This window comes from Oculina patagonica, chromosome 3 (genome assembly GCF_052425735.1).
Source record: "Oculina patagonica isolate OP01 chromosome 3, crgOcupat, whole genome shotgun sequence".
Lineage (NCBI taxonomy): Eukaryota > Metazoa > Cnidaria > Anthozoa > Scleractinia > Oculinidae > Oculina > Oculina patagonica.
Window position 1 is genome coordinate 18,899,647 of NC_135760.1, and position 16,150 is coordinate 18,915,796.

The 16,150-nt window shown below is 39.7% G+C and overlaps 1 protein-coding gene across 1 annotated transcript; it reads left to right on the forward strand.

Moving 5' to 3' along the window:
• The first annotated feature begins 3,309 nt into the window (after window positions 1-3,309).
• Window positions 3,310-16,138, forward strand: LOC144645344 (uncharacterized). Its single transcript, XM_078504892.1, has 8 exons — window positions 3,310-3,717; window positions 7,728-8,308; window positions 8,865-8,959; window positions 10,549-10,702; window positions 11,260-11,323; window positions 12,298-12,572; window positions 13,243-13,414; window positions 13,856-16,138. The coding sequence occupies exons 2-8, from the start codon at window positions 7,763-7,765 to the stop codon at window positions 14,035-14,037; spliced, it is 1,488 nt and encodes a 495-aa protein (XP_078361018.1). The 5' UTR covers window positions 3,310-3,717; window positions 7,728-7,762; the 3' UTR covers window positions 14,038-16,138.
• Window positions 16,139-16,150: the final 12 nt, after the last annotated feature.

The window sequence follows — 16,150 nt, forward strand, 5'->3', positions numbered from 1 at the left end:
GCCTAGTTTCCAGCGTTCAAAAGGTCATCATTATATTGACGTGAGCATTTACACCCGTTTTTAGGAAAATCTGTCACTAAGTGCTTACAGTACAATGGAGTAACAGTCACTATTTCAAGTGCTTTTATTGCAAAATCTGTTTCAAGAGTCATCATCAAAATAGTGAAAAATCTGAAAGAAAACGATGTGAAGTTCTTCAACCCTTGTTGTAATGAACATGCTTTTTGTAAATCGTCACGCAATCTTGTCCAAATGTTTAATCGTTTCTGCTTTTACGGACATTACGGAAGAAGTAACATCAACTCCTGTTCATACTTTAAATTTTGTGAAGCATATAACATTTATGACTGTTTCGTTTTCATCCATAATCATCCACGATGCCCCTAGCTTGCTATAAGCATTTTAAATTAAACTCCCGAACACAAACCTCTAACCAATTTTAACCGGCTTACGAAAACCGCGCAATCTGTATCACTATGCCATACGGCATTAGACTCATGTCACCCTTGGTGACCTATTTTTTTCTATTTTACACCTTTTACTATTCAGCAGACGCGGGTACCTTTTCTGCCGTGCAAACTAGCGATTACACATTGTCTTTACACTCCATTAACCGGTCAACAAGAATATAGTTAAAGCAAGCAAAATTTAATAGTGTATATAAACACATTGGCAGTACACCATACTTTATTGTAACCAATCGCTTACTAGTTCCTAGGCAATTTTGTAATTAAGGACATACTTTTGCTTCTGTTTTCTATTGACTCAGTTCACATCGGTCCCTCGCTTACTTTATTTAGCGTTCAGTGGTTTCATCTAGAGCCTGTGTAAGTGTCCATACTTATACTGGAATAAAATAGTTTTCCACCACTCCTTATCTGTGTTGATTTCTGTCAAACCTCAGGCGGCCCTGTGCCCATTTCTCGAAGGTGCTCGTTTAATTAACAGAGGTCTTTCTGTATACCCCTCATCATATCTGCATACATACCTTTTGCTTATACTAAAGGCGCTTTCAATTTGTCAGAGCTAGCCGGCCAAACCAGGATATTCAAGATCAGAATTCCGTTGTTAGTGAGATTTGGCCTGTCAAATCAGTCAACGCATAAATATTATAGATTGTTATGGCGGATTTGTGGGAAAATCTCGCAGAAAAGCTCCATTTCACTGACATTCAAACCACCGAACTGGCCGGCCAGTTCTGACCTTAGGGTCAGAAAGGGTTAGGAAAGCGCCCTTTCCACCGCGGTCAAACGACAGAAATATGCAAAAAATAAGAAAAGTACTGCAAAGATAAGGTTTTAATTTTTTCAGTTCAAAGTTCGATACATAACCGGTATCCTAAGGGTTTACTAAGTTTTTTGGAGCTTTACTAAAAAAGTTCTACGTGTTTGAAAATAGCGATATGCGAACTTGTAGATACTTGTCGGCGCCATTTGTCAGAGCACCTTTGGTTCGGATGCGAAATATTTAAAAAGTAAAAACACTCGTTTACCTGAGGTAATGGGATTATGCTTTCACTCGGCAAGTATTTTTATCTATCCTTGCTCGTACTAACACTACAATACGAACAGAAAACGCCGAAATGGAAAGAAAAGCTGCCTGAGACGTTTGACCGCGGTGAAAGCGCCCTTAGGGTGCGTTCCTTTGGGATGATCTGGAATGGGATCAATGATGCAAGATCAGTCGGATCATGATGCATAGAGGAGCCGATGAATTTTTACCAGGGTGGATTTATTGGTTCCTTTGATGCACCATTAGACTGTCCACAGCCCTCTATTTTTTCGTGTTTTTTCGATCGATGAGCGCGCGGTGAGAACGGCGAAAGAACTGGACGCCGTTTGCTTTTTTGCGTTGAAAAATCGAGAAGCTGTGGACAGTCTAATACACCATGATTATTCAGTCCTGATCCGGATCATCCTAAAGGAATTTGTCATATCATGAATTAAGGAGCATGGCATTTGGTTCGACGTTTGTAGTACGATCTGGACTCTCATGCTTCAATGAAACCAATTTTCTAAAATAGTTATGCCTGGTCTTGCTTAGGAAAGTGGAATAAAATAAAGGCTTATCCGAAAAAATGCGTTTTCATGACTGAAATCAGAAAATGAAAAGATGTTCGAAAAAAACGCGTTATTTTGGTCTATTTCAGAACCATCGGTCTATTACAGAAAATGTAAAGCAGACAAGATGTTCGAAAAAAACGCTATATTTTGGTCTATTACAGAACCATCGGTCTATTACAGTTATTAAGGAGAGGTGTTCTGTCCTTGGTGCTGGATAAAAAAGAAAGTTTAGTGGTCTTACAATTAACACGAAAAACAACGTTGTTGGTGTTAATACATTTGCGCAGTTTGTGAATGCAGGACTTGGTTAACTGTTCACCTTTCTTTCCAATGAAGGGCAGTTTCACACCTACAGAAATGCCAAAATCAACAGCATATTTTAAAAGAGTTTATTCAATCTTTTTCTTTCTGATCACCCTGGCTCAATAATTTCTATCTTAAAACTGTGCGAAACAACACTTCTATTCTTGACACTGACAAGAACTGGAACATATTGATATTCAAAGAGGACACATTTAACTACGGTATGTTTTTCTCGCGGGTTTTTACTTATCACATAAAGAAAAGAAGGCCAATCATTAACACTGGATTGAAAACGAGCCGTGAACTATTTTTATTCAAATAATGTTACACCTCCTGCGCTCTATAATTTAATAATTTTTTGCACTGCATGCGCATTATACGCCTGACGATGGCTCTGTAATAGACCGAAATATAGCTTTTCTTCGAACATCTTGTCTGCTTTTCATTTTCTGAATTTCAGTCATGAAATTAAAATGCATTTTGTCAGATTAGCCTTTATTTTATTGAACTTATAAATATTTTCCTTTCACAGAACTCACGAAGGTCAACAGAATCTATAGATAAACTTATATACTCCCTCGCATCACAGGTTAATCTTGCTCAAAAAACCAATTTAATTCTGGTTAAAAATGTTTTCAATAGGTGGACAGACCATTGATAGAGTTGCAAATGTTGTTGACATTTGGGAACGAAATTTCTGGCGAATAAGGCGGGGGAAAATTAATTTATGAAATGATTTGACATTTTTTTAACCTTTTCATGATATTCTCTGCTCTTTAATATTCAATATTCTGTTAAAGCCTCATCAGGTGGCAGCTGCTTGCTATAGATTTTGCTGTTAATTTTGCGAAGCCTTGCGTTGAGAATGGATTATTGACAGTACACGGGCCAATGACAGTGGAACGTCGAAAAAATCCTGCTGCTTTTTATTTTCGCAAGGGTTAAAATTCTTTCGTTTATTTCTCGAGTTCGTTAAATATTCGCTTAAATTAAACATATGGCGAATATTATTCTCGCAATATTTCAACAGATCTACGGTATCTCATCATTGCCACTTTGAACCAAAATTGAACCAAGGCAACGGAGCATCAACTATATGAATGGTCGATGAGAGATGTTCTGGAACAAAATCGACAAACACTTTGTTTGTTGTTTGTTATGTGCTGCTATGAACTACAAGATCTAAGGCCAAGATCATAGGGTCTTGCTATTTTTTCAACAGTTGCTTCAGTCAGAAAAACTTTGCACCAGTATTATTCATCGCGGAAAACAGGATAAACCAGTTGCTAACATACAAATCGAGAGATTGCAAACTACTGCCTGCCGAAAACAGGGAAAGCAAGCCGTTAAGGTAAGTTAAAATTCAAACAGAAAATGGCAGCTATTGAAGACTGTTGTAAAAAAAGTTACGTTTTTATTGTAAAAGATTTTCAGTCAAGGTTAAGCTTTTTTATAACACATTTTCATGTTTTAGCGAATGCTAAGTCAAAAAGGCAAATCGTTTAATTTGCAGTTTCGGGATAAATCGCGCGTTTGCAGTGTTTAAAGTTATTTGACGGACGATTTCAATATTTAATCGTATGGAATTATCTTGAAGATGCATGCATAAGACAATTTTGCTGCAAGTAATCTTTGCTTTAATATATAAACGTGGGTGGATCGAAAACGAGAAAGTCACTGCAAGTTGTCAGGGCTGTAACCAGACCTTTGCCATGAGACGAGGCAAGTTCTTGCTAGTGGGTTCTGGGGGCATGCCCTTCAAAATATTTTGAAATCTACAAGCTACGAACCTCTTTCAGAGACATTTTTTCATTAGGTACTGTATTTCTTAAGAAAAATCAATCTTGTTCAACTGGGGATTACTTCCCAACAAAACAAGTCCCAAAGAGGACGAAACAGCTGTCCACTGCTAGGCTGGTGTGTTACCTCAGTCTGGAGCAGGGTTACACTATATACATGTATATATATGTATGTACAAGTGCTTACTTTAAAACATATTTTGTTTTTAATTTTTTGTTAAAATTTGGACTTTCGTCTTGCCTCTTGCTAGTTACGGCCATGGTTGTGCATGTTTTAATTATCAAAACACTAACATTGCTTCAGGGCCCATTTTAAAATGCTTATTTATACCACGTTTCCTTTAGAAGAAAAAAATTAAGTGCAGGTGTGTGTAAAAAAAAATTCCTTCGTCTTTCGATTCTGTCATTGAGTGAAAAATTAACCTTCTCCAGTAAAAACAATTAATTAAACTTTATCTCGCGTTGAGCGAACATCTAACTACTAAAATTTTGGGGCCGTATGACTTATAGTATGCTAGCGCTCGCTTCATCGGGTTTCCACAGCTATAAGCTAACAAAAATATAGAATTGATCATATCCCCGTGGGTCTCAGCATGAGAAAAAGAAGAGATTTGTATACGGTTTTAATACCTATATATATAGAAACAAACAATTCATGCATTATTAGGCAAACACCCAGAATGGAGTTCCTGTAAAAATTTCCCTTACTATAGTTATCAATTTAGGTAAGCTGCGTTATCTAATCGAACAGCTCACAGTTTTCCATAACAATTCAGTGCGTCAAATCCATAAATTTATAGGTAGGTTTTGTACTTTAGTGTTTCCAGTTTTCACCTGCGCATAATTACTATTTGAACTGACTCAAATTGAAATTGGCAAACGTATTAACTGGTCGATCCAGATGATAACACAGCGAGGCGAATAAAAAACACAGGATATAGCCAGAATTTTAAAACGAAGAATTTTTAGACAGGATAAAATAGTAACAAAGTGAAATTAGAGCAAAAATATAGCCTACGTAGCTTCGGGGGTGGAAGCGGAATCATTTGACCTTCGAGATTCATGATTCCTGACGGTTTTGTTGTGTCGCGCGCGTTAACATTAACCCAAACAAACCGTCAGCTACGTTAGCTACCAAAGATATGCCTTTTTATTGAACACAACACAACACAAACGCTGCATGCAACTGCTGAACTACTCTTTATAAAAACTAGATGGCGGAAGTGTCAAATGTTGATTATCTTATTTACCGTTTCCAAGAAAGTTTATCAAATAAATATTATTAAAATAACTTTATCTCAAATCTCTGCTTTAAACAGTACCCATTTACTATTTATTCACAGAATATTTATTTGCTAAAAACAAGACTGAATAAACGACTCCTGACGTAGTATATGATGACGGCCAAACAACCTTCGTAATAGAGAAGAGAATATTTCTACAAAAAAAGGCACCCTAAAATAATGTCATTTCGGATAAACTCAAAATTGCTATCAGTGACGGAAACTGTACGGACAGTGAAAAATCACTCACTCTGTATAGCTGCAACTTAGTTAGCAAAAGTTGATGACTGACAACGTCAAAAGCCTTTTTAAATTCGACAAGTATAATTCCGGTAACCTCCAAATTGAACCATACCGTAAAATTCCGGTTATAAGCCCCCCCCCCCCCCCCGGTTATAGGCCCATCTACCTGGAAACAAAAAAATACATCCGATTATAAGCCCCCCCCCCCCCCTGGATATAAGCCCCCCTCTGCCGGATGACAATACTGAACAGGGCAAAATGTTGCTTTATTATGCGTTTTTATCTTAAAAACGTATTTTGATCAATACTCCCGTGGCTCGTTTCGAAACGCTTTTTTTTTATTCCGCTTATAAGCCCTCCCGGATATAAGCCCCTCGGCTTATAAGCCCACCCAAAACCCCTTATGAAGTTGTATAAGCCCAGGGCTTATAACCGGCATTTTACGGTATTTGGTCAGTAAGTTTGATCAGAGCAGACTCAGTTGAGTGACCTTTACGGAAGGCCGATTGCAGATCAGAAAGCAATCCATTTTTTACGACATACAGTAAAAACCCGCGAGTAAGAGCCTAACATTTAAGAGCCTGTTAGGCTAAAATTTGCAAATTAGACTCAATTTTATAAGAACTTAGGCCTAGTTCAGACATCGTGCTTCTGCCGTGCCGAACTAAATTGCAATTAGGTTCGAATGTAGCACGGCAAAAGCACGACTCTGATTCAGACGTCGTGCCAGAGTCGTACCAAATTCAGGATTTACTGAAGCTACGTAACAATTAGTCAGCGGTGATCTAACAAAAATGGTGCCGTTCTCCAAATTGCAGCAAAAACTCCTACTTTTAAAATCATTGCAAGACGCAAAGAAAAGCAACAGAAAAAAAACTTTTCCTTTTCCAAGTACTGCGAATGTTTGTTTCTTTGCCCGACTAGTTTCCGAAAACTTGCTTATTTCAGATTCAACCCCGCTAGCTTCTTCTTCGCCCTGCTCCCTGTCATTAGTGTCATCTACTTCGTTGAATGAAACATCCTCGACGTGCTTTTTAGCAGATAAAATTTCATTTGTATTTTTTTGGCTGGCCGCCATGTTTTTTGCCGTCTGGCAAGAATATAATTTAATGCGATCATTCAATGCGCATACTTAACCTCGTCCCCAGGGTCTTCTCCGTTTTCAAAATGGCGGCTGAAAACGGAGGAACCTGGGGACGAGGTTGTGCGGATACTCCGTAAAGGAGAATTATTCTCGGGTCTCCTCGTAACTCCTTGCGGGAATGTAATCTCGCCAAAATACATTGATTTAATTTATGAATTTGGTTTGGTGCGGCAAAAGCACGAGGTTTGAACCGCTGCCGTGCCAGAGTCGTGTAGCACGGCATGGCGTGTCGAACTAAATTGCTTTGCCGAACTCAATTCAAAAGTTTGATTCAGACGCCGTGCTTCTGCCGAACTTAATTCCTGAATTTAGTTTGGCACGGCAGAAGCACGATGTCTGAACTAGGCCTTATTTAGCCTCAAATTGGGAAATAAGTTTAGACGAAGCATTACTGTGCATGTATATGATGTCATATTCTTAATGATTATTGCTTAATCATTTTTACATAAGCACTTTAATCTGGTATGCAAGTAGGCCAAATACCACTAAAAGTTCTATTAGCATTAATATAAATTCTCTTTAGAAAATAAGAACCTGTTAATAACCAGAATAGCCTAAATTTGTGTAAGAACCTGTTTAGGCTAACCTGGAAAAATTAGGTTCTTACTCCCGGGTTTTTACTGTAGTTCATAAAGGAAGCAACAACACGCTTTTTCAGTAGTTTGGATTGGAGGGACAGCACGGTGTCCTCCTTTTGTGTCCTTTTTATTTTATCTGGGCATAAGTGAGGGCGAGTTTTAATACTCATCCAAGTTGTCCTATTCGGGTAGCTTACTAAATAAATTTTCTCCATTATATCTTAGTTATGAAGTATACCCTGGCTTCGGTTAAGCTGAACTTAACATGTATTCGGTTAAGCTGAACTTAACATGTAATGGACTTTTCTTTGCAGTTTATCACATCATAAGGACTGACGTTGTACTCAAGATGACGTTACCACAGATCGCTCTGATCACTGCTGTACTACTTTGGAGGCCCGTCTTTATGAAGAAGCCTCCGGAATCTGTGTGTCCTCCAGATGGACTTTCGCTTTCGGTTCTTCATGCTCCTCCATTTATCACTGTATCTCACTCTGGCCAAGTGGAAGGTCTATTGGGAGAATATTTCTCTTTAATTATCCAGAGATGTTTTACGCATAAATGCAAATCGTTTAGCTATTCCATCAGACCAACCATTTTCAACTCCACTGAAAGTTTTATATCGACCATACGGGAAAATAAAACCGATGTTGCCTTCCCGCTATCAAGACCATTGATGATGTCTCTGTCAGGACGTCGAGATAGCACAGAACCTCAACCAGTGACTTTTGAAACATTCATGATATCACCTGGATATTCGCTCATTATGGACGTTGAACATGTAAATGACAAAGTCAGTGAGCTTGAGCTTAACAGCCTCTTTGAGAACTCTTGGCCCATTGTTGTGTTTACACTCTTAATCGCTGGAATTTCAGGAATGGTGGTGTGGATTCTGGTAAGTCGGACCGTGATTTTAGTCCCCATAGAGCGGTTTTTAATTGCGTCGTAAAACCAAACTCAAAGTATTTACTCTGAACAATCACAAAGGGCAAAGACAATCCAGTGAACCAATCAAAACTCGAAGTAAATACATTTAGCCAGCAAGAAAACCTGGGTGAGTGAGTAACGATTGTTTTGGTTTTACTAGTATTGCTGATTAAAAGTGAAAGTGGCGCGAGTTTCCTTTTAAACCAATCACAAGACAAGACAAGGCAAGACAAGCAAAACCAATGCAATTCAAGATTACTTTTGACACCCAGTTGAAAAGCGCTCTTACAACAATATTCCAACCGAAAACTTTTCAACCTGCCGTTTCTGTTTAACAAACGAAAACTTTTTTTGCAAAGAGTATACCTTATTCATGTACTTGACCGGTTTAAGATGACTCCCAAATTTCTCTTTTGTACTGGAGAGGACATCTTGGAACAAGTTTAAATTTTGTGACATTGTATTTAAGGAAGTGGCAAAAATATCAGCACTCAATAAGCAACCTGTTTCTTTTTTTCTTTCAGGAAACATACTTTAATGAAGAGGAATTCCCTCGTTCATTCACCAAAGGCTCGTACGAAGGATTTTGGTGGGCTTTTGTTACCATGACAACAGTTGGGTAAGAGAAGCAACCCTACATGTGGAGACATTGATAACAAATTTATATGGCTGTACTTGGTACAGTGGAACTTCGATTTAACGAACCTCTATAAAACGAAGTCCTCGGTATAACGAACGATATTATTAAGTCCGACCAAAATGACAGTAAAGTGTATGGAACGGAACCTCGATATAACGAAATCCTCGTTATAACGAACATAATCCGGAAGTCCAAAAGTAAAATATACCTCGATATAACGAATTATAGCAGGAGCCATAATCAATTATGACTCCTGATTATAGTTAACTCGCGACAAAAGATGAGTGTAGAACAGACCAACAAGGATTAAAATACTTTACTCCTGTAAAAGGAGAACAACTTCAAGACATATGTCCCATATTTATTTGGATATTAGACATTAAAGGACAAATATTATTTTTAAAAGACGTTCAGATAAGTAAAAGTGCAACGTAACAGCGTGAAAATCAATTATTAACTATACCTCGATATAATGAACATTTTAGGGCCTGTTTATATGGAAGAGAGTTGTCCCTGGTAGGAGGGTTACCCTCTCCCCCGAGTCATCTTTTGTCGAGCGTTTATATGAGAAAGTTGTCCCTGTTGACCGAGCCAAAACTTGGCCCTCTCGGTTCAAAAGCCTGGCGAGAGTTTTTTTGAAACATCTATTATGACTGTTTTTTCTAAAATCAGGAACGCTGAATCGTCGACGAAGACCATTTTTTGGACTTATTTACCGCCGCCTTCGATTTAAATTTATCTGCAATTTTGTTTTTGCTGATTTTAGCGTTTGCGCATGCTCCGTATGTGCCAGCTTGTCCCTGGTAGACGAGGCAAAAATAACCAAACTGTTTATATGGAAATAAGTTGGCTCGCTCCCCAGGGTCACCCTACATTCAAAGCAAGTGACCCTCCACCCAGGGTCACCCTGCCCCCCGAGCCAACTTTGCAATTTCTCATGTAAACGGTTCGCGGCTATTTATAAATAAATGTATGAAAAGCTCTCTCGCCCGGGGTCGCTCGGTATGGAGGGTAACCCTCCTACCAGGGACAACTCTCCTCCATATAAACAGGCCCTTAGTTGTTTTTCAGCAAATTCGAACCCTCGATATATTCCCCAGTCCATTGGCACTTCGTTAAATCGAGGTTTAAATGTATGTACATCCGATCTTTTACTCGATTAACTCAGAGCTAAAACCATCGAGCATAAGCTCTTGTTTGGTATTTTACCTTTCGTATTTAATTAAGAGGTATAAATCTTTGACACGAAAACGAAGTGTCCATTAGAAATAAAATCGTAGTATATAAATCACATTTAACTACAATGGCCATGCCATGCAAACCGTGTCCATTACTCATCGCTATATATCTACGTCTCCTTAAGGAAATTTATCAGAACGTCTTTTTCTCTGTACCTTGTTGTCCGTGTAATCTGGATGAAATAAGCAAAGGCTTCTTTGCTAGCCTTCGAGAAATTTACTGCCTTGTGTTTATTATTCTAAACTGCAGGCTTCCTGTGAAGAAGTCTACCTGGAGATCTTTTATTTCTTCGTTAATTGACTAATGCATGTTTCATATTTTGATTTCAGCTACGGAGACAAGACCCCCAAGTTTATTTTCGGTCGTTTGTTTGGCGTCTTATGGATCTTGACTGGTTTGGTCGTCATAGCAATGTTCACGGCAACTGCTACAAGTGCCCTGGGAATCAATGCCAACGATCTTATAGGGCTGGAAGGAAACAGGGTAAAAAACTGATCGAAACTTTTTGGCACACTTTTAATTCATTAATTCAAAATTATTTAATTCAATCTTAGAGTTGTTTTCACTTGAGTGTCGAAAGTAAATTGCGTTTGCTTTGGTTTTGCATTACTACGCTTAGTGATTGGTTTAAAAATCTCGCGCCACTTTCTCAGCCAATCAGAACTAAAACCAAAACCAATCGTGACTCGCTCGCGCTCGTTTTCCCGCGCTTCGTGCCGGCTACATGTACTTGCTTCGAGTTTTGATTGGTTCACTGGATTGGCCGTTTTTTTGTGATTAGCCAGAGTAATTACTTTGGTTTTGGTTTTGGTTTTACGACACTCAATTGAAAACTGCTCTAGGTTATCCCTATTCGAATTGTTCTCCCCATACCCTAATTACCAGTCAAGTTCAAGGTGAACTAGTAGTTTTCTAGTTCTTGGTTCGCTCTTGGGCTGCGGCCTTGACTTTATAACGTAAGTAGACTCTCCATTCTCAATGGTTTTACAAAAGCGTCTCCTTGACCTTCTTTGTTTATTCGGGTCGTGTTTATTTTTCAGATTGGTGTTTTGAGCAATGCATCAGCGGAGTACCAGGCCAATCAAAGAGGAGCTTATGTAAGCGGTAAGTATTTGACTCGGATTTGCTCCTCTCCTTCATTTACGCATTTCTTTATTCTTGTCATTATTTGTAGCTAAGCACCCCCGGGGGGGGGGGGGTACTCAAAAACGTTTTATACGGGGAGGCTCCGCCCCAAGTTCTAACCCCTTACCCTTTTAGATACCATTTTTGAGAGAAATTGTACCCCCTTTCGTATACCTTTTACTGAAAAAAGGTACCCCTTTCATATACCTAAGAGACATGGCGTGGACTTTAAATAGGACGTTTTCTTGTCATTTTTATGTAGCGCTTAACAAATTAGAATAACACAGCCATAAATTGCGTCTGTTTGAAATCTTTTAAGTAAAGGCCCTTTTAAATAGCCAAATGACAGATTTCCATACCCTTTTATATACTTAAACTCGTGAAATCCCTACCCTTTTTATATACCTGAAGCCTGAAAAAGGTACCCCTTTCGGGCGGAGCCTTCCCGTATAGGCCATTATAGGGTGTACCCCCCCCCCCCCCCCGGGAGCTAAGCTCAGATGCTCTGAGGCCAGTGAAAGGTTACTTTAAATTGGAGATATGCAGGGTTTCTAACAGCCTGGTTGGGTTACCCATAACTCGGCAGTGGGAGCTAAGGGTAACCGAACGTAAACGGGTAAACGGGCATGTACTAAAACCAAGAACACCGGAACACCCCGGGACACCCTTCCAAAAGCTGATAAACACTAACCGCTAACCAAACCACCAATCGCTATTTTCCAACCTTAATCATAACCGTAAACTAGCCTTGTTTGTGAAGTTCCGGGCTTAAATTCAAGCACGAGCAAACTGCAAGGCTTGAGCCCTAAAACTCTGGACCGCGCCTAAACCCGAAGCCAACCCTTGCTCAACATATGCGCTCGAAGTTGTTTGAGCAAGATGTTACTTAATAAAAGTACTTTATAATCACTATTGCGGAGTAAGATAAATAAATGATTACACTTGACTTTCAGTTTTTTCATCAATTTACGACCTGTTCAACGCACTCAAAAACGATGAAGTAGACGGTATCCTTATGGACAGATACAGAGCTGCGTTCTTCCTCGACGCAATGAATGAGACGAGATTCAAAGTGTTTAAAGCCTTCCTCGTGGAAATTCCTTATTACATTGCAATGCCCGACACATTATTTTCTAGAACTTTAATGACCGCGGATTCATGCTTCAAAATACAGATTGATAATCAGGATATGGAGGATTTGCTCATCAAATATCTACGGCCAGTGCAGGTAACCAACGTGTGCCTACATACAACATTTTCGTTAGTTTCCCTAGTTAGGGGAGTTCATAAACAAAATTAAGACAGTCACTAAAGGCGATCAATTGTTTAATTCTCATGACCTGTTGCGATTCCTTTCTTCTACGCCTGTGTATTAGTTTTGCCGCCACAATGGCACTGTTTGTTATTATTCAACAGATGCGCGCACTGCCCATATATGGTCAAAATGTTAACGATATCTGTCATCCGTACATAACAGGTATCCTGCGATATTCGTAGGTTGCGAAGATTCGTCCGAAATCTTGTAAAGCGCTGCATAATTAGTTTTTCTATGTACAAAATGTGTTTCGTTGACGGACTGTCAAACAGACAGACAGACAGACAGACAGAAACACACACAAACAGCAGGACAGGCAGAAAAGAGACAGACAGACAGACAGACAGACAGACGGACGGACGGACGGACGGACGGACGGACGGACGGACGGACTCACTGGCGGACGGACGGACTCACTGCCTGCCCGCCTCGCCTCCCTGCCTGCCTGCCTGCCTGACTGACACTGACGGACGGACTGACTGACTGACTGACTGACAGAGAAGGTATACAGGTAGGAACCGTGTGACAATACCTGTTATAAGGTGGGAAGTCTTCTTAACTCTCAGCCCTATTTTTCTCGCAGCTTTATAACCACGACAGAGATGCCGTCAGCCTCTTCTCTGGTGAATCACCTGCCACTCGGAAAGCTCTATTGGTCCTTCTGGGCGTTTTCGTGGGTCTTGCGTTTCTTGGGATCATTGCGGAAGTCGTTTACAGGATGTTGCGGAAAGCAAAGAAAGTGCAAAACGATGAAGGTATAACGCAGAAACTATAGCTTACACACCTAAAGCTGAGAAGAATTGTCAGTTATATCTCTGTTTGGAGATTGGAGCTACTTGTATGAAAAGAGTGCCTGAAGCCCTTAGGCGAACCGAGCAATTCCCATACTAAAAGAACATGTGATCGTTCATTATACGATTATCTTCCCTTAGAAAATACGTTTTATGTTCTGCATGATTCTGCAGAGTTTCTGATTGGTCAGCTAAAATCGTAGTCTCAATGAATAACCGCAAGATAGAATTTCCAATATAGGTCAAACCATGCATTTCTTCTCAAAAAACCGTTTCGTAAGGGATCGTGGGGAGAAGGGGGGGGGGGGGGGGGTGGAGCACAAAACACAAAACTCCGTTTGTTTGTCAAACCTAAAATCGTTAGTTAGCATTACAATGGAAGACACGTTTAAACTTCTCTTTCAGGTGGAGTCGACTTGAAGCAAGTTAAAGTCCAGTCTTCCTTTATCACAGCTGACCTCAAAGATGTGGAGGACAAGCTTGGTCAGCTGGTTCGAGAGGTCGGCAAACTGCAAGAACAACTTACAGAAATTTCATCCCGAACAAACGGAAGGCTTGGATCAGGGCAAACCACCATCCACATGTAGCAGACACATTCATCCCCAGAGCCGCTTGTCCCAATCGAATCACCGGCTCAGCCGGCCAAGAGGGGCAAGCGGCTCTTGGGACGTGAATCAGGATATAGCAGAGAGATGACGAACTCGGAAATCTCATTACCAGGAGTTCCACGGTGTGGAATTTCAAGATGTTGACTGGGTTGACCAGCTCGTACCACACAACTCAGAGTCATCTCATAGCATGCGAACGACACTTAAAGCCCGGGCCAAACAAGGATGAGAGTTGATGAGAGTTGACTCTCATGAGAGTTTTCGTCAACTCTCATCGACTATCATCAATTCGGGCCAAACGAGAGAAAACTCTCATCAACTCTCATGAAAAATTTGAACACGTTCAAAGTCGACGAGAGCGCATGAGAGTCGATGAGAGTGCATTAGAGTTACATGCCAAAAGAGAGTGAGAGTTTGAACTCTCATCCTCGTTTGGCCTAGGCTTAAGAAGTATTAATAAGGAACAACGCTCACGCAATGGACATTGAATTTAAGATGGATGAAAACTGGCGAGGCTGCGCAAAAATATTTGTTCCCAGTATCTCCGCTGTACAGAAACCCAAGATGGCGCCGGTCAATTTTATACCACAAATTCACAGCATGCTATTGGGCTCCGCCACCCAACACTTACAATTTGTATCATAGTAATCATACCATGCACGCTTTCGAGAAAGCATCGATTCGTTTGTTAAAGAGACTATGTCACGGATTTTAACTGCTTTTCGAGCCGCCAAAAGTTATGTATTTGTGTCGCAGGTAACCTAAAAATAATAGTCCATTTTAATTAACAATTGCTATATTAGAGCACTGGAACTGTTCACGAGCATCTTTGGCTGCGGATGGCTCGGATGGAAACGGATTGCAATTTGAAAAAGTTAGGCAAACGTTTTCAAATTGTTTTCGCGCGTCCTCGAAATATCGATATTTATAGCCGTAGCTTGATTTCTATCGACAAATTAAGGTTATATATTCCTTTAGATGTTCAAAGATAATGTTTATTTAGGGTTTAGTTGCCTACCACTAATTTCAGAACAGTTTAGATCAAAAATCTGCGAATCCCCGTGACATGGTCCCTTTAAAACAACGGAATATGATCGAGAATTTACCGGTAAAAGAACGGCAATACAGTGAAATATAATACCACAGAAAAATTATTATTTCTAAGACCAATATATAGTGTACAATACATTAAAGGACCCTAAATCGCGCATCACAAGGAAGTAAAACCAGACAGAAAGGGGTTATAATAAAGAAGCTAGGTCATACTGACGAAGAGAAACTTGCCACAACTAAGGAAGATATGCACGTCGTACCACAGGCTTGAAAAAGATATGTTGTAGATATGGAGTACTAACCAACTTCGAACAGCTTCAAACAAAAGTCAGAGAATTTTAAATTTTTTGCGCGCAAGTTTAAACCAATCAGAGACACTTTGCACATCAATGTACAGCTACGTCATCAGTATGGAATTTTTCAGGTCTATTTTCTGGACGTCTCCTGAGTCGGAATTGAGCCCGCCGCGAAAAGGGACGTCTGTATGGTCGGGCTGCGACAGGAAAAGCCATCATTAAAAAAACTGTTACACAAGGCTTGCAGGAAGTACAACTGCTCAGAGATGTCGCCGAATTAAGGCGGGGGTGAACGTGAGTTTGAGTGTAATTTTAAGAGGTTTTAAGAAGGGATAACACCGCCAAACAGTTGACCCCACGCGAAAGCACCCCAGGTTGTCAGGGGACTGTTTTGGTGTCCACAAACTAATTTTTAACTTCAAATTCGAATTGTAAAATCACACTAAATCTTCAATATTTCTCATTTCTCCAAATATTACTACTCCTTTAAGAAAAACTAACTCCCCCCAAATATCCCCAAAAACCACCCAAAAATTCACAAAACACCGCAAAACATAGATTTGTGTAATGACTAGAACAAAGGGGGGAGCAGAGACGGGGAAGCATTTTGTTTGAATTATTTTTCGTGTTTTTTGTTTTTTTTTTTGTTTGTTTTTATGTTGTTTTGTTTTCCATTGTTATAAACATGTTAAAACGTGCATTTTAACTTGTAATGGATGTAATATATGTAACTAGCACTTATG